Source organism: Chamaea fasciata, unplaced genomic scaffold (genome assembly GCF_029207755.1).
Source record: "Chamaea fasciata isolate MVZ Bird 193981 ecotype frontalis unplaced genomic scaffold, bChaFas1.0.hap1 SCAF_22, whole genome shotgun sequence".
Taxonomy (NCBI): Eukaryota; Metazoa; Chordata; class Aves; order Passeriformes; family Sylviidae; genus Chamaea; species Chamaea fasciata.
The window spans coordinates 1,936,143-1,953,771 of record NW_027094107.1 but is presented as its reverse complement, the minus strand read 5'-3'; the positions used below and the strand labels follow the sequence as shown (position 1 = coordinate 1,953,771).

Genomic DNA, 17,629 nt, shown 5'->3' with positions numbered 1-17,629 from the left:
TCTCTTCAGCCTCCTGCTTCCCCCTCCCCAAGTCGAGGGTAAACAAAAAGCCTACTGTACACGAGGGCTGTAAATATTTCTGAAGTTGTTACAAATTCCCTCCGTGTGGCTCCAAGCCAACCTCCATCCAAAGCTCCTCCTCCCGGGAGACGGCAGAGGAGCAGACAGACATTTCTGACAGCCGGGCTCCTCCTCGCCTCCTCGCCCGCTCACACCGACCCTTTTCCCAAACCAGGACACCACTCCCACGGACACAACGATCCCAAATGAAGGGTGAGACAAGGGATGGAGGCTTGTGCTGCGGTGTGAAGGTTCGGAACCCCCAGAGCCTTGTACCCTCTCCTCACCCCCGCATTATCCAGCCCCTCATTGTTCGGAGGAGACCACTGGCTTGTGTTTATCCACGGCGGATCCACCCGGGAAAGGGGCCTTTGGAGTCCCACATTTGCATAACCCAGACAAGTGACAGGAAACAGGGATGCCACTCATTACGGGCCATTGTGCCCGCTCTGGTGGGAAACCCCTTCGTCTGCAAGTCGACACAATGGACAATTACGGCTCCTTCAGCCCCGGAGGATGTTGTGTCCTGCAGCTGCTGTGCCCGCACGGCAGCGCTTCGTACAAAGGCCTTTAAAATTCCCGGATTTCTATGCATGAAATACCTACATCATGAAATCGTTTTAAAAACAACTCAAATGCCTCCAAGTTCTCTGCAAAAAAAAAAAAAAAAACAAAAAAAAAACCAACAAAAAACCGGCTTGTTCGAAGAAATAAAAAATATGAACGTGGAAGGAAAATCCAATCAGCACCAGGAATTCAGTCTTTTCACAGATAAAGCCCCAAATTAAAAAAAAAAAAAAAAAAAAAAAAAAATTTAAACTGGGCACCCAAAGTCTGTGCTGGTTCACAATGTGAATTAAAATACGAACTAACAGCAACTTGTAACTAACGCAATTATTAAAACGGTGTGTCTGTCACAAGGCTTTGGCCCGGTGAGCGCTGTCATTGCTGTGGGTAGGGGTCTGTCCTGTCAGAAAGGAATGAAGCTCGCACACCAGGTATTCCCAGCAGGAGTTTGGACATTTGGAAAAAAAAACCCAAACAAACCCTGGTAACCACCGGGTCGGGCAATGCCAAGGAGAATCCTTGGAAACCAAAATAAAAGCTGCTGCTCCTGCAAGGAATCCCGCTGGTGCTGGAGGCAGATCCCACACGGTGGCACTGTGAGCCCGGACACAGCGCACAGGGCTCTGCCCCTGCAAAGCCAGCGTTCCCGCCGATCAGGCCCAGGAACGGGCCAAAACTCGCCCTTGTAACCCTTCACACCCCTCCAGGAACGAGGGAAGACGCTGCATCCCTCCAGAAATACAAAAAAAAAAAAAAAAAAAAAAAAAAAAAAGACCCAACTGAGGGAAGAGCTAACTACACATGTTCACTATCAAAATAACTCATGAAATGTAAATTAGTCTAATTATGAAAGTGTTTCACATTTTGTAAGCAACTGAAATGTTAATGTTGGCTTTTCCTAACTCCAATCTAAATTTAGATAAATAGAAATTTAATTACCCTAATTAACTGAGCTACATAAAGAAGTTTTTGCTGCAGACAACGAGCCCCCAGCCCCTTTAGCACACTCAGCGCTGCGAAAGGCAGAGAAACCGTGGAGAATGCTCAGCATCTCCCAAACTGAGATTAAATTATTTGTTCTTGGTACCGTTTGGGAAACCTCCAAGATTTTATTCGTTGCTCTTGTTACAGAAAGATAAAATGTTAAGACATGCTATAAGCTATAACAGAACTGTGAGGGCAGTTCTACCAAGGTGGAAATTCCATGGAAGAGGTGGGGATGACAGGTACCACAGCCATGCTTTGCGTGGGTTTGGGATAACGGGCTCCCTTCCTGGTGGTCACCAGCTCTAGTTGGAGACGAGCATCTCTGACTTCTAACACCTAACACAGTCCTCATGTAGAGAGGAGGTTTTTTCCTTCTAATTCTACGCTCTGTAAGTCTGGGAACCGCAACTGAGAGCAAGTATGTGCTCTGCGAAATTCAGATGTGTTACTGTGCTGTGAAATTTTGGCACAGAGAACCCAGCGCCCGGAATCAACAGCCCACTCCAATTTTACAGTGATGCGTGTCCAAGGAAAAAACCAAACCCGTGAGCTGACTGATTGTCCTGTTCCAAAAGAACCCTCGTGTTCCCTCTGCCATGATGGCGTGTCCCACCCAGAGGAAAGTGAGCTCAGCAGCCGGTCAGCGTCTCCCACTGAAACAACAGCACAAAATGCACACAGAGGGGAAAAAAAAAAAGGAATTTTGGGATGCTGCGGAATCCTGAACTAGCTAATGTTAAAATGGCTTGGAGCAGTGATTACAGTTTATGTACCCACCACTATGAAACACCAAAAATGTGCTTTAATTAGGAAGAGATAGGCCAGCTTTGGTTTTGTCATTTGAGGAACAAGCAACATTTCCCATCCAGCCAGCAAGAGCAGCGCATAACCCTTCCGAACTACTACCCTGGAGTGGAAATAAATAAAAACCACTTTCCCATTGCACTTGTAAGCCAGGAAAAACCCAAAACCTCAGAGAATAAAACAAAGAAGGGGTCACTGAGGGTGAAGGATGTTTCCCCCCACACACACACTCTGATGAGAGTTGAGGTCCATGTGCCAATTCTCAACTGCAACACGTCATGTACGTAATTTTAAAAGGAAATTCATTTTCCTTCTGTCCAACAGGAATAGAAAGAGCTTGTTGGGCTTTTACTGTTATTCTCAAGAATCTGCTACACATTTCAGTGCACTCATTTTTAAATGTAACCCAATACCAATGATGTCTTTTCCAGTTATTCCCTGTGGCACCTGCACCACAGGCTACCCACACCAGACCACTGAACACATCCAGAGGTTACCAAGACAGTTGAAGAATTAAAAACCAACCTGTCCATACTTGTTGGCTGAAGTTACGGTACCTCAAAAACTGAGAGCAAAAGCCGATAGAAAAACTGGGCACAAACCTCAGTGAACAAACCAGTACACGTGGGTTTGTATTATTCCACAACTGCAACCATACCAAGAAATAACCAGCCATTAGAACAGTTTCTCATTTTTATCTTTTTTTTTTTTTTTGGTGGCATTACTGAGCCAAAACACTGCAATTATAACATTTAATTTCCGGGTTTTTTTAAATGCAGTTAAATGTCTAATCCAACTGTTTTTATGTTACAGTAGCTGTTCACATAAATAGTACAGATATGCACTGCTCCTGACAGGTACACAGTCACAAAAGCAGCTCTCTCGTTTTCAGTTTGCTCTCTGTGTGGTGGGGTCTGTATGAAAAGCATTCTTGATTTCCAAGCATGGTACAATTTTAATTCTTAATGCGTTAGTACAACAGTGCATTGGAAAAGTACTGAGCTTCTACAAAAAAGCTTTACAATTTTAAAACAGATTTGTTTTTTTTTTTCCTTTATTTAAACAAGCATAGGCAATTCTTATATTTCCACAACAAGATAAATATCCCAATTACGCTAACAGCTCATCCTACAGCGTGCCATAGTGATGGGGAAAGGGCTAACATTAGTGTTATTTACACAGACATGTCCAATATTAACCCAGGAGGAAAATTAAAAGTATGCTCAAATGTGCAATTAAATTATTTTTTCAGAGTTGGATTTCTTGCAAAAATTCCTCTATGACTCATGGACACTGAGTCGGGAGAACTTCTCAAAGAACTCCTCAGAAGCACAATCTTGAGGACAAACTGTTTATTGGACTGGGATGGCAAGGGCTGGGCAGGAGAAAGAACTTAATACTCTTCACAAAGAAAAAAAAAATAAATTTGAAGTGGGGAGATGTCTTTGGACAAGTGAAATTGAACACCCAAACCGACTAGAACTCGAAAAACCTAAAGAAATTTTCCAATTCCCAAAGCTTGAATCCAGAGAAAATGCTTCAATGAGGGACGATTCACTCCAAGTCATTACTATACATTGAGGTACCACTCAAAAGGTGGCCATAAAGGAAGTGACTTCTTTGCCCATCACTATCGCACCGGCTGCTGCCTGGCCATCGGCTCAGCTCTCCTTCAGACAACGCTCTCCCTGTTCCCAGAAGCTAAGACTGCTCTGCGGCAGATGGGGCAGGTGGAGTTCTCCGACAGCCAGCGGTCGATGCAGTGCACGTGGTACTCGTGCGAGCACGGCAGCTTGCGGAGCTTGTTGCCCTCCGTGTACTCAGTGATGCACACGCTGCAGGTTTTCAGAGCGTCGCTCTCACCGAAATTCCTCATGGCTAGGTTGTCAATTTGTTCTTTGGTGAGTCCTCTCGGTTGGTCATCGTCATCTTCGTTGAGTAGGAAAAATTGTGCAAGGCTAAGGAATGGTAGAGAACCGCTTTCTTCAAAAGTGACCGATCCCCTCATATTGCGGCCTTCCCGCCTGGCACCAGAAGTCGAACTAGCCTCGTGGCCACCCTCGTACACCTCCCCTGAGCTAACATCTGCATTCTCACTGCCCGAGGCGCCTCCGCTCTGCGGCTCAGAGGCCTCCACGTTCTGATTGGGAGCCGGCCCGCTGGGATCCGCATCGCTGTCACTGTACATGAAATAGCTGAGCTCCCCGAAGCCCGTCATGATCTGCCTCAGCATGGTCTGGATGGCGACGGACGTGGTCTCGCTCAGGCCCGTGTTCAGGATCCTGCGGATGGGAATCCTGATGGTGCTGACATAAGTTCTGACTCCGGCGCGCTCGGAGCGGGAGAAGGTGCGGCGGAAGCCTCCGCGCTCGCTCTCGTAGGTGACCGTGTTGTTGGGGGTCTGGGAGCGGGAGCGGGTCCTGTTGGCGATGCTGTCCCGCTGCCGGTACTCGCCCGGGCGAACTCTTCTCACCTGCAGGTCGAGCACTATGGTGGGAGGCCTCTGCCCAGGAGCCGTGGACTCGCTGGCGCCGCTGCTTTCTGAAGAACCTGCTGCTTGAGGAGCAGGCCTGCTTTCAGGGGGGGAAAACAGAACTGCATTTTCACTTGGCACCTCAGTCCCCACCGTGTGCTGCCTTAACGTCACGTGCTGCCTGGTTCTAGAGCTGCCCTCAGCCTCGCTCGCTGAGGAGTGGTCAAGTGTTTGAGATGATGTGTTGTGATGAGACCTGCGAGGGGCCTCACTCACTGCATTAATAGGTGACCTACTTCTATCAGTCCTAGCCCGCGTCCGCCGCTGTTCCGGACTCCTACTCCTGGCTCTCCTCTGCCCTCTAGGAGGGGAAGCCTCCTCAGCCGTCAGCTCCTCCGCACTGCTCCTCTCTGATCCAGGCTGCCTTACAGACGGTGATTCAGACCTTGGAATTTCAGAGTCACTTTGGCTGTTTTCCAAATCCTCCCCAGTGGAAGGCTCTACAGATGGCTCATGCTCAGTTTCTGGATTCGTGTTCCCATTATTACGGTTGACATTTATTTCCAAACTGAATCTGAAGTCTCCACTATTTGGGTTAGTCCGGCTCACTGCTCTCCAGGACTGGTTTCCTCGCTGCCCACTTCGTGTCGTATTTCCAGTCTGTCGGACTGAATTAAGCCAGTCTATTATAGAATCTCCATTTGAAACATCTTCTGCGGACTCTGCACCTGTGAAAAAGACAGGGAACTACCAAAATTAGAGTACTGAGCTAATTTTGGAGCCATCTTTTCCAAGAACATAATTGCTTAGCTTAACAAGTGGCAATTTAGAAGTGCTGAATCCTACCAAGTGCTACTGTGGTTTCACAGGCAGTGTGATAATTCTGTAACTACCAGTGCTCTTCTAAGGGAGCAGGAGTGGACATTGCTCTAATATGGACAGATAGGCTGCAGTCACCACAGAGCAAACAAGTAATCAAAAGAACACGTATTTTCTATCATAAGTAAATGGAAAGTCACATGTCAGGTGCCATAGCACATCAATATTCTGTGTTTTCCTTTCCAAACAATTAAGTGATCTATCGACCGTGAAACAGAGAATTAAGTTAGTCCTGAGCCTTAACCTGCAGAGCTTTGTAGCAAATCTGTCTCACTGAAGAATGAACCCCAGTGGTCAGCTCTGAGCATCACCCACCAATCTCGACAGAAGGGTGACAACCAAAGCAATGCAGCATCTTTGGAAGGGAAGAATGGTGATTTTAAAAAAAGGGATCACCAAAAAGCATCCCAGAAGGGAGCAGACAGAAAGGCAATCTTAAAAAATGAAATTAAAAAAAAAAAAAGAAATAAACCTAAACAAAATTTTATTTTGATAGAAGTAAGAGATGTGTTATGAATGAAATCTGTCCCAAACTGACCTCTGCAGCAGATATCAGACATAAGGTTCACTGAGTTTTGAAACAAAGCTCACCTTGCACCTGCCTAGGCTTAACTTGTTCCACTCCTGCACTCAAGTTAAGGTCCGTACGGGGTGCTAAAGTTAAGAGTTTGCACAAATACTGTATATACCTCTATTCTCATCACTGTTTTGCTGTGGCGGACCTTCTTTAACTTGGTGTAGCCTTCTCAGCAACTCTTCTTCAGTAATTTCACCTTAGAAAATAAGCAAAATTTTCCAAAAATATTTCCAAATCATATATGTATGGCAAGCATTAACAAAAGCTTCTAAAGAAGGTACAAGCCACTGCTTGCGTTCTGTCTAAATCCTGCCACAATGGCACTGCCAAGCACATTGCTAAGGGGAAGTTCAGACACTTTAGCACTGTTGTCCCAAATAAGTTCTCCTGAAGCTGAAATATCCAACAGTTCCATCCTATTCAAGAGAAATGTGCTCTCTGGTTCTGTAACCTCGACAACTGAGCAGCAATTTTTGTCATCCTACACCCGTTAGAGTGTCCAGAGTGAAATATTTGAGGTTAACACTTCCATAAGCAGGAAAAGGTTTAAATTACTTGAGTCAAGGTTTGAATTAGGTATCAACCTATAAAGAGGAAATTTAACAAGTTGACTGAGAGCTGACATCAAAATGCCCATGCAGAATCTCATACCAGACTACTTACCCTGGTTACAAACTCCTAACCTCACCAGCACGAAATCTGCACACAGACACTTAAAGGAAATTTTTTTTGTCCATCTAAAGGCTCATAACTGGAACTGGGTCAAATCTGGGAGTTCCTGCCAAGTTGTGCAAACACCAGACTTTTGTATCTGATGAATCCACACCATCCTATGTCTCCACAAGTGAAGGGACCACTTGAATTTAAATGTGCAAAAATTAGCAAGAAGCTCCTTCCTACCACGGAACACAGCTGCAGCACACAGACGGGTGGAAGGGCTTCAGGAGAACAGAAAATGACACAAATCGCCTACAAGCAGCTCTAGCAGGATGGACACAGGCAAACATTACCTACCTGGAGTTCCTAGCAAATTGTTATCTCTCATAAGCCTGTAGTCCTCTTCACTCAGGTTGTTCACAAACTGATAGAAAGCCTCCTCTCGATCTAAGCGATCCAGCTGGCTCTGACGTTGGGCTTCTGATTGATCAATACTTCCTTTATCACCAGAATCTGAGCTTTCCATCTTGATGAGTAGAACAGTACCTAAAAAAGGAGAGAGCAAAGCCTTCATCGAGAGCAGTGAAATACAGCATGGAATTTAGGCATGTTTGTAGTGGAGAGTGAAGGACAGGTTAAAGCAGTTTGCTAATGAAGCTTCAGTTAGGATCAGGTCACCACCACAGGGATCAAAAACAAAGCATGAACCTCCTCAAAGAAGAACAAACAAAACTGATGCCCATCATTACCAAATGCTCAACAAAGCAGCAAGCTGAACACAGAATATCATCTGCCATAAGCCTTAGCCCATCTTTGCATTCACATAGTACGTGACCATGATTATCTGCTTTTGGCATAAAATATTCCTAATATCACAACTGCCTCTCCAAGCAGCCTCACAGAAGTGTAGCAGAAGGCATAAGCCATCCTTGATCATGCTCTCTGAGCACAGCATTATCTGTTCCTTGCTTTTTCCTGCCTGCTACAGAAACACCCTCTTCACCATGTAAGTGAGTTTTAACAGAATGAAGTGGTCATGAAGAAATCAAATAAAGAAGATGCTGGGGAACACTGCACACACAAAAAAAGGGAAAGGTTCTCATTCCCTCAAAAAACAAAAAGAGTTTGTAAAATCAACTTCACAGTTTTACATCAAGAAAGGAATTTGCTTTCAAGTTTCAGCTTTTACTGCACTACTGATGTTGATGAGCAAATTTCCAAGACAAAACTCCAGCACGTACCAGGTACACCACTGCTTTAAAGAGCTGTCTTCTAGGCTGCATATTTCTAAATATAACCTTCTCATATTGTTTTTCATTTGGTTGAAATATTTGACAATGTCTCTCTCTTTCAAAGAAAAAAATCGATGAATGCCATGTCTGTATCTGATAAATATTATAAGGAACACATGCAAATGCAGGAGACATTCTGGCACTGGCTGTGCCATTCAAATACATCAAATGGAGATAAAATAACCAGTTTCCTTGATCACTCTGCCTCACTATTCACACAGCACCAAGATTTTTCCTGTACAACTGGTAGAATCTAGTTACTCAGAGAGGTGATTAAGAAGCTAATCCTCTGCATGCCAAAAAGCTCTGCAATAACATTCCCCATCAGAAAACATTCCTTTCATTTAAACCATACTTCATGTGACATGGAAATACTGGAAGAATAAAGCTTTTCTGCTTCTCACTGGAAAATTTCCAACACTTAGACATCTGTCTAGTGCAAAAAGCATCTTTTTTTGGTTTGTCAGCACAGCTGTCAAGTCAAGACTGCCCACAGTTTACATTAGTGCTTCTCCAGAAGAGCAGCACTGCAGGATCTCCACGGGCACTTTATTTCAGCTGCTATGATGAAAATTAAAGTGCACCGACGACTTCGGTGTGCAGCACCAGAAGAAGTCCACAGGATAGAACAGCCCATTGCAGACCTGCAAATTATGAAACTGCTGTTCTGACCCCCCTTTGTCTTCAGTTCTGATGCACCAGAACTTGATTTTAAGTGAATGGTGTTAACTTATTGCCACTCCGGGCTACTGGTGCTGTTTGGTTCTTTAAACTTGTGCCATTTTACCAAAGCAATCACACCCTTCTTTCAGGAATCAGGAAGCAGCAGCAATTACCAGGGTCACTCCTGAGTCAGATGGGAGCCTATCAGCTTTCTCTGCATTTCCAAATCCCTGGTGCAATCTAAAGGCTGCAGACTGGCATGTGACGCGTTGTGCTCTGTGACGTGCTGTTAAACACTGATAAATGACCCCATTCACAGGACAGCTGAGCAATAGTTTCTGCAGGTGTGTTCAGCCCTGAACCGGCTCACTTAGGAAATCTCTGTGCCCTGCACATGCCAGGCACGTATTTCTAATGAGAACACAGCTTCCAGCAACTTCTTACCAGCTTTCTGTAGCAGAATTACTACTCCAAGTAGCATTACTTAAAGACATCCTGGAGAAGATACTTTTAAAAGCAGCTCTCACTGGTTCTGGTAATATCTGAATAAAAGTTTCAAGTAGAAACTTGCATCCAAACTAAAACCTTGAAAGATGCATCAGTTCTTTGGGAATACACATTAAACTTTAACCAGCATTCCTTTTTTTGTGATAATGACACAAAGTCGACAACAAGAATAAGAAAATAAAGTCAAGTAATAAAATGCTAAGGGACAAGAGCAGCACTAAGTTTTGTAAAATATTTTACCCCAAACGACTGCCATGGAAACTGACTTGGAAACACGTGGAATGTCTTCAGATGGCAATATTACCACCTTGGCAAACACTGGACTAATCCTTCAACAGCTTTTAAAAAAGAAAGATGCACTACACATACAAAGCATAGAATTTCTTTACTACTTATTTACTACTTTCCTTTTAAGTGAAAACTCCAGTGCTGGCAGGCACCTTGGCTATCTAATGTCCATGTGATTCAAAGATATATACCTATTCCATTTCGGAAAATGAAGGGGCACCATTGTTGGTCAGGGAAAAAGGGAGAGTCAAAACAAGTCAAATGAGGGGGGGAAGTTTTAAAATCTCTTCTTTACCAACAGGCTAATGTTCAATGGGTGATTCTTTAGGAAATGTTTGGAATAATATCAGTACTGTTTATTTCCAGGTTGGCTCCTCTTTTCTTCTCCATCACCTCTTATCTTCCCTCTTAAACCATCAAATCAGCTAATGGTCAAGGCTGAACAGAGCTTACTGCTAAGAAAAAGCCTCAGAGGTGGGATCTTGAATGAAGACTCTAATTTACATGAGGACTCTTTCTGCTAGTGACAAACAAACTGCTGTATTTTCCTATTGCAAGCTACTAACAGGTTACACCAGTCCCCCATATGCTGATTTCAGGATCCCAGAAATGCTGTGAATCTCTATGGGATGTTTACACTGATGGAAATACAGATGGCACAGCAACAACACATTCTCCCTACCTGACTGCTGCCAGCAAATGAGATAATAACACCTCAAACCAGAGCTCTGATATTAAATCCAGGGATTCTACCCCTGGTTTCTATCTCCTCCCTGTGCACTCAGCTCATTGTGCCCGTTGTCCAACACAAGCCTCACCTCCCAGCCCGCTGCAGAGCTCTCCATGGCCACACTGAACTCACTGGAATGTTTAGGCTGCTCCTGCCTCAGCACAGCTCCACAGAGCCCATCTGGCTGGACAGCAGGATTTCCATGGTGGGAGTTACCACAGCTCTGCACAGAGAGGCAGAAATAACCTGAAAATCTGCCCCTGAGGATGCTGCTCTCAGCTCACACCCCGCAGACAATTAAGACTGGCTCAAGACAGCGAGTAATCCAGAGAAGCCTGATGAGGGAAAGCCAACAGGTGTACTATTAGCTTACAACAAAATAACCAACATTTGGTTAGCTAATAAGCAGGTACGGTTCAACTCTGCTTTTCTTTTTTCTAGTGCAAGGCTTTGTTCTTATCCAAGCTAAAAGATTCAGAATTTCCTCCTTTAGTGTCCTTCCTTGTCAGCACTGAGCTGACACAGGGTGGGGAAGGTTACAGTGATGAGCAGGAAGTTCAGATCTGCTGGTTATTGCAAACTTCAGCTGAGATACCCAGATATGAAAATCTCTTCATGGGGAAGTGAGGGGGTGACCACCTAAAGATTGCACAAAGCAAGAGAATCAGAGATAGGATAAACAATTTTCTCCTTTTAAAAAAAAAAAATCTTCAGCAGCTGAATATCCTGATAGAGTAACTACAGTGAATTCTTAATTGGTGTTCCCATCCTGCCACAAATCAGAAAAGTATCTTCCCTGCAGTTATGCTTCAACAACCTCAGAGATTTCCAAGCACAAATGACTGCCTGTCTCCTCACTGCTGCAATAAGCCCACAAAAGCTATTGTTTGTTACATTCTTTTATTCAAGAGGAAGCAATACCATGGTTTTTTGGATAGGGACAATTTAGGAGCACTGGATATTCCCTCAATAATGCAAAGTTATCATTTTTACAGCATAAGAACTATTTTGTTTTTTCATGCCAGGTTGTGTGTAAGTAAATCCAGTCAGGAATGTGCTACTGCCTCAAATCTACTGGGACAGCAAGCAGGGATAACATGTGTCAGCCAGCCACCTTCAACAGTAACACAGCCTATCTCCATATTGCACAGCACTTGGGATTCTTCCCAGAAAAAGTACTAATGGACCATAATGCACAGTAATAAATCTCTAGTTCTTCCTCCTTCAATAATGTGCAGTATCTCCCGACATTAGTTATCTGTATTGAACACCAAGACACTACTGCAGCCTGCATTCCTGGGTTTTTTTGTATTTAAAAGAAATCCCACAGAACACCAGAACTCTCATTAAAGCAACCAGGCAGAACTTAGAAAATCTGACAAACCCTGAAATCACTCATTGGCAGGGTTAAACGAAAAAGCGATACCTTAAAATTAAAATCTTCATTGGATTCATAAGGCAAGCCTCAAATTTTACCAGGACAAGGCATGGAATTTAATTAAACTGATGAAACAACTCATCTGCTCATGAGTCAGGTGTGCAGCAGAACTCCCCCATGTCAGTGTTACCGGTATTTCAGCCTCACCTGAGAATCTCTCGTGCCCTGTACGGCAGGAATGTTTCCTGAGTTACCTCACGTCCCAGCAACACAGTTAGTACCTCTGGATAAACAAAGAAGAGGATGGCAGTGTGGGTGTTCCAGAGATGTCCTCAGCAGAAGGCCAACTTCTCATTTATGATTCATACCCTCACCTTAATTAGCTACTTCAACCGGTAGAGCACCTTGCTAACTTGCAGCACTGAACAAACCCTTGCACTGAAGGAGTGACTCTGGATGGAAGCCAGAAACACTGATCTGTTTGCTTTGGGTCCTCAGAGGCTATTTTCCCTGCCCAGGCTGCAGTGAACATGCCTCAAAGACACTTCAGCTCAAGAGAAGCCCAGCACAGCTGCGTGTCCAAGCGCCTTCCACGAACTGTGACTTGAGCAGCTCTGACGTGCCCTGGCAGCCCGGCCCCCTCGCTGCAATTCCACGGCTCAAATGACACAGGAGCAGCAGCTGGAACAGGCAGTGCTCCTACCCCGGCTCCTTCAGCACAAACACAACTCACTCCACACACCGCACTCATCCAACCCACCCCGCCTCGTTTTCCTAGAAGAATTCAAAGTTTAAAAACAGTTCCCATGCCAGTCAGTATCCAATTTCTCAGTACTCAAAACTAGCTGGAAATAAGACATAACAGAAACTACATTTTCATCTTAAATATTTCATCGCTCAAGCCTGCAAGCTCAAAAGCAGAAGCAGAATCTTTCAGTGAATCCCATCATTAAAGGAAAAAGACACCCTAAGAAATGAAAGTCATCTATTTGCATTCTACATGGAGCTTCATTATGTCAAGTTTGTTTGGCTTTCTCTTTTTGTGCAGGTGCACAGGTTTCCTTTTGTGATCCCGCTGAAGGCTTTGACACCACAGGTCCAATACACTCCTCTCCATCTTAGGAACAGTAAAAAGGAACAAACTTTACTAGTTTTCAAAGTGGCATCGTGAATTTTGGGGATTTTTTCCCCTGCTATTCTGGCTTTTTATTTCCACGGGGATGAACAGCAGATTTAGGTTCTTACCAGACTTTTAATAAACCTACCACACGTTTTTAAAATCAAGAACTCTGCATGTCCTCCTCTTTAACTCAAAAATTATCATGAAACATGTACCACTCTTGGAAAGCTGGGAGAAAGTTTTGCGTTCTATGCAAAGTGCTGTAAAATTTCCATGCCACTTTAACAAGGAGTGTTAAACATCAATTCAGCTTTTTCACTACCCCAGTGTGTTTCAAAGCCCTCAAACAAGATGCCATTCTGGACACACATTTCAAACAATAGAAAGCAAATGAATACTTGTGCAGAAGAGTGGCAGAAAGTTCCACAGAATAAAAAAAAAAAAAAAAAAACCAAAAACAACAAACCAACCCAACAAACCAGAGAGGAAAAACACTTCAGCTGAACCAACTGTTGCGATAAAGAAGAGAAACACTAACTCCTGATAAGTCAGAAAGAAGTGAAGAAATCAGGGCAGAGCTCAGCAATTCCAGAACACTGAGAGCATGTGGAACCAAGATGGAGCTCTGAAAATAAAATGTGGTAACAACTGCCAAAATGCTGGGCTTTGCCTTTTATCATCTGCACTTACTAAAATAACACTTTGCACATACAAGTGGAAAATAAAATTAAGATAACACTGCCTTTGCCATCAAATTCAGACAGCAAAGAAGAGAAAGCTTGGTGTCCATGAGCTGCAGCACGTTTCCAGCACTGCAGGCTCATGAAATGATGGGTTTTGCCCAGAAATGAGCTTCCTGCTTGCTGGGTCAGCAGCACTAGGCCCCTCTGAACTCAAAAGAAGCACTAGGACAGGACTGATATCCAAGGACAAGCAGAGTTTTGATTCCTGAAGAAACACAAGCTGTGGTTACTGCAAGCACTAAGCCAATCAACACTCACTGACTTTCAACTGAAAAAGAAAAATCCATCTTTAAATTCACTGCTGAACCTTGCTGTCCCCACACAACTGCTGCTAAAGCAGGCACTGCAAACAGCAAAAGGGCAACAGCCAGAGGATCCCTGCAACCACAACCCACAGAGGAATTACAATTCGTGTGCTCCTGTTCTTGTTGATATCTGGTGCCCAACAAACACAGGGGTGGGAAATGAAATGAAAGCAAATTTACCTGAATTTAAACAGGCATCTGCACCATGAGAATTCCATTTCTGGTGCCACCCCAAAGCAGGGAGCTCCAGCACTTTAACAGGACTATGTGCACACACACACCCTGCACGTGGAGACCCAGGGGGCTCTGAGCACAAGATGGTTTTAAATCACTGAGCTAAGATAAGATGTCTGCTGGGATCTCCTACATCCCATAATCATCAGGTGGTTTATGAGAACCCAACCCTGCAGACCTCCCTGAGTCAAATCTGAGCCCCAACACTGCAGAGCAGCCAAAACCTCCTAACAAGAACCTCATGAATACAAAGCTGAGCAGTCTGCAGGAGACACAGGCCTGTGGTTATGATGCTCCCTGCAGCCAGAAGCTGCACAAAGGCAAACCAGCCCCTGGGATGCTCCTGGCTGTCCCTGCTCAGCACACAAAGCTCCTGCCTAACTTATGACACTGCTAAGCTCCTTACAAGTTCTGGTTTTGAGAAGCACAAGGCTCTCAGGAAAGTATCTTGAAGACAGGAACGTTCACATTTGGTTTTATCCCTTCAGGAATACTTTTTGCAAGCTCAGCAGCTGATAAATTTTCACCAAGACTGAGATTAAACCACAAAACCTTGGATAAACACCCAATAACCATGTCTGGCTTCAAGTGTTTCAACACATGCAAACTGAAGTTCTCTAAAAAAGAAAAAAAAAGAATTTAGAACACTCCAATAATGTGTTAAGGTACATGAGGCTGGGCTTAAATGCAATCTTTAGACTGAAGCACATGGAGTCATAACATCATGTTATATTATGCTGTGATTGTTTAAAATAAAGTACAACACCTCCACTGCAACTGGAAACATCCTGCTAGGATCAAGGGATTGATTTTGATACATTCCCACCGGGAGGAGGAATAAAGGAACAGGCAAGGCGGGTATATTGACACAGAGATGTTTTGAAAACATTTCCATCTAAGGATCACACCATCCACTCCTCTAAAAAAACCCCAAATGCCCATTTTGGAGAGAAGACACTCGCAACACTCTCATCCAGGAAGTCAGTAATATGGAAAATAAACACGATACAGATGGTAAACCACTACAGGCTTGAAAAATACGGTGTGTGGTTATTGCAGAGACAAACATTTACCCAGCCAGGGCTGCTGATGAAGGGAACACTGCAGTTCTTGTGCCTTAGTGGTCTGGCATGACAAGAAACCCTTAATTTTATCATGAGTGGTGTGTTTTCCCTTCCCAGGACAGAATTCCAAGCTATCATTATTTTAATTCCAAAATGGTCAACCTGCAGAAGGAACAGAGTCAGTTGAAGTGTCAGGTGACCACTACAACAAATCTGAATATCTGACCCTCGATTAGGATAATTAACTGCCCAAGAAGCAGCCAACCGTTTATTTGCTTTAGAAAGACTTGACAAGTCCCTGCAATTAAAACTCAGGGAAAAATAGCGTCAGAAGTGCTTCTGAACACTTGACAACTATTTTCAAGCTGAAATTACCCAATACTGCCAATGTGGACAGGAAAATAAATGTGATGTGTGATTACACTATTGGGCATTATCAAGTCTGTATTTTTGTTTAGGAGCATCTCTGGATCAAGGCTCCACCTTCCTGAGAAACAGCAAAATAATACTACTATTGTTTTTAAAATTCAGGGTGGTTTTTTTTTTCTTTTTTGGCTCTGAAACCTCTTCTCGGGCTTCTACTGTACACTGAAAATCAAGACACATAACAAATCTTATAAGCAAACCTTAATCATCGCTCTATTTTATATATATATTTTTTATATGTATATATATACAGTCTATTGTACAAAACCTGATCTTGCTCCTCAATCAAAACAGATCACTCAGGATAAACCCATACACCCAGCAGGACTAGACAGAGGCTTTAAAATAGAGAAACAGAAACCTTAAATGCCAACAAATAGCGTTAAAAGGAGCAGGGAAACACTCGCACAGAAACCGAAGGTGACAGAGCAAAGATGCCGTGATTAACCGGGGAGAAACTCAGCCCAGAACAGCAAACACTGCAGGTCCGGACAGGTCACGGGCTGATCCAAAGCCTTCCCCAGCGGGATGGGAAGAGTTGGTCTTGCCCGTCTTCCCCAGCAAGGCTTCCTACCTCAACTCACGGCCTGAAAACGGGGCCCTGAGAGCCGCGATCCCTCCAGGCACCCAACGGCGGCCGAGGCCCGGGACAACGGCCACAAGCGCCCCGCGCCCTCCGCCCCTCCCCAGAGGAGCTCGCTCCAATTCCTCCCCCAGCCCGCCGGACAGCGGAGGGTGCGGGGCCCGCCTGCCCGCCCCCAGGGCAGCGCAATGCCGGCTCCAGCCCCCGGCGGAGGATCCGGGAGGCGACGAGAGGCCCCGCCGGGAGAATCCCCGCCGGGAGAGTCCCCGGGGTGACGGAGCGCGGCCCATCCGGGCACAGCCGCGCTCGGACCGCCATCACCGCCCCCCGCTCCCTCACGGCAGCGCCGATGGAGCCTCCCGCGCCCCGCCGGCCCGCCCCGCCGTCCCCGAGCGAGCTCTGAGGGGCCCCGCGGCCGCCCCGGGCGGAGGCCGCCGCCGCCTCCCCCGGGCCTGGGCCTCTCCCTTCCCCGGGCCATTTTGCGAGCCCGCCCCCGCCCCGGCGCTCACCGCCCGCCGCCGCCGCCCTCCGCCGCCCGCCCAGCTGTGGGTGCGCCGCTGCCCGCGCCGCTCGGGGCTGGGTGCCGGCCGTCCGCGCTCCGCCCGTGCCGCTCCGCCGCCGCGCCGCCTCCTGCCCGCTCAGGCGGCCATTTTCTGCTCCATTGTTACCAAGGAACGGGGGGCCGGAAGCGGCCGCCGGCAGCCGGAAGTGGAGGCGCGCGCGGCCCCGCGCAGGCGCGGCCCGGGAGGGCGGCCCCGCCCAGCGCGCGCGGCCCCGGCCCTCAGCGGCCGCCGCCATTTTGGTGCGGGGCAAAGGCTGAGGGTGGGGCAGGGTGTGGCGGGGATGCCATGGCTGCTCCTCAGGTCGCGGCCCCCGGGGAATGTGGAGGGTCGGCGCTGCCCGCCCGTGGAGGGTCCGTGTCCCCGCGGTCCTCTAAGTGTGGGGCCGTTTCACGTCACCTCAGGTGTGTGCGCGCTAGGCAGAGGTGACTCCGTGCAAGGCCGATGGTGGCCAACAGTGCCAAAACAAATAAATATTGGCAGTGCTGGCGTCTGTCGGTGGGGATATTCACCTCCTCTCCCTTCTAACCATGGGCATTCCTTCCCCTCTAGCTATGTCAGGGTTTCCCCTCTCACACGGTGTTGTGTACTACATGCAGTTGGCATGCCCTTTGAAAACTGAGATACTCCTGTTTTCTGATGTGAGCTCTAATTTACTAAATTGATTGACTTCCCATGTTATGTAGGTTTAAACACTACAGCTTTCCCCTCACCACTGGAATTATCAAGAGC

At 46.0% G+C, this 17,629-nt stretch overlaps 1 protein-coding gene across 2 annotated transcripts; it reads right to left on the bottom strand.

Annotated features, from left to right (window-relative positions):
- Positions 1 to 3,111: 3,111 nt before the first annotated feature.
- Positions 3,112 to 17,007, bottom strand: RLIM (ring finger protein, LIM domain interacting). 2 transcript variants are annotated; one of them, XM_066202459.1, is made up of 4 exons: positions 16,847 to 17,007; positions 7,362 to 7,550; positions 6,460 to 6,543; positions 3,112 to 5,619 (listed from the first exon to the last, which is right to left on the bottom strand). In XM_066202459.1, exons 2-4 carry the CDS (start codon positions 7,528 to 7,530, stop codon positions 4,091 to 4,093), a joined length of 1,782 nt encoding a protein of 593 aa, XP_066058556.1. In that variant the 5' UTR covers positions 7,531 to 7,550; positions 16,847 to 17,007; the 3' UTR covers positions 3,112 to 4,090. The 2 variants fall into 2 exon arrangements, with proteins under 2 accessions (XP_066058556.1, XP_066058557.1); XM_066202460.1 differs by lacking the exon at positions 6,460 to 6,543.
- Between the last annotated feature and the right edge of the window lie 622 nt (positions 17,008 to 17,629).

Bases quoted from the DNA above. Each gene is read 5' to 3' on its own strand.
- RLIM (XM_066202459.1), bottom strand. From the start codon at position 7,530: ATGGAAAGCTCAGATTCTGGTGATAAAGGAAGTATTGATCAATCAGAA. The intron at 6,544-7,361 runs GTAGGTAATGTT...TTATTTTCTAAG, and splicing joins CAATTTGCTAGGAACTCCAG to GTGAAATTACTGAAGAAGAG. The intron at 5,620-6,459 runs GTATATACAGTA...TCTTTTTCACAG, and splicing joins AAACAGTGATGAGAATAGAG to GTGCAGAGTCCGCAGAAGAT.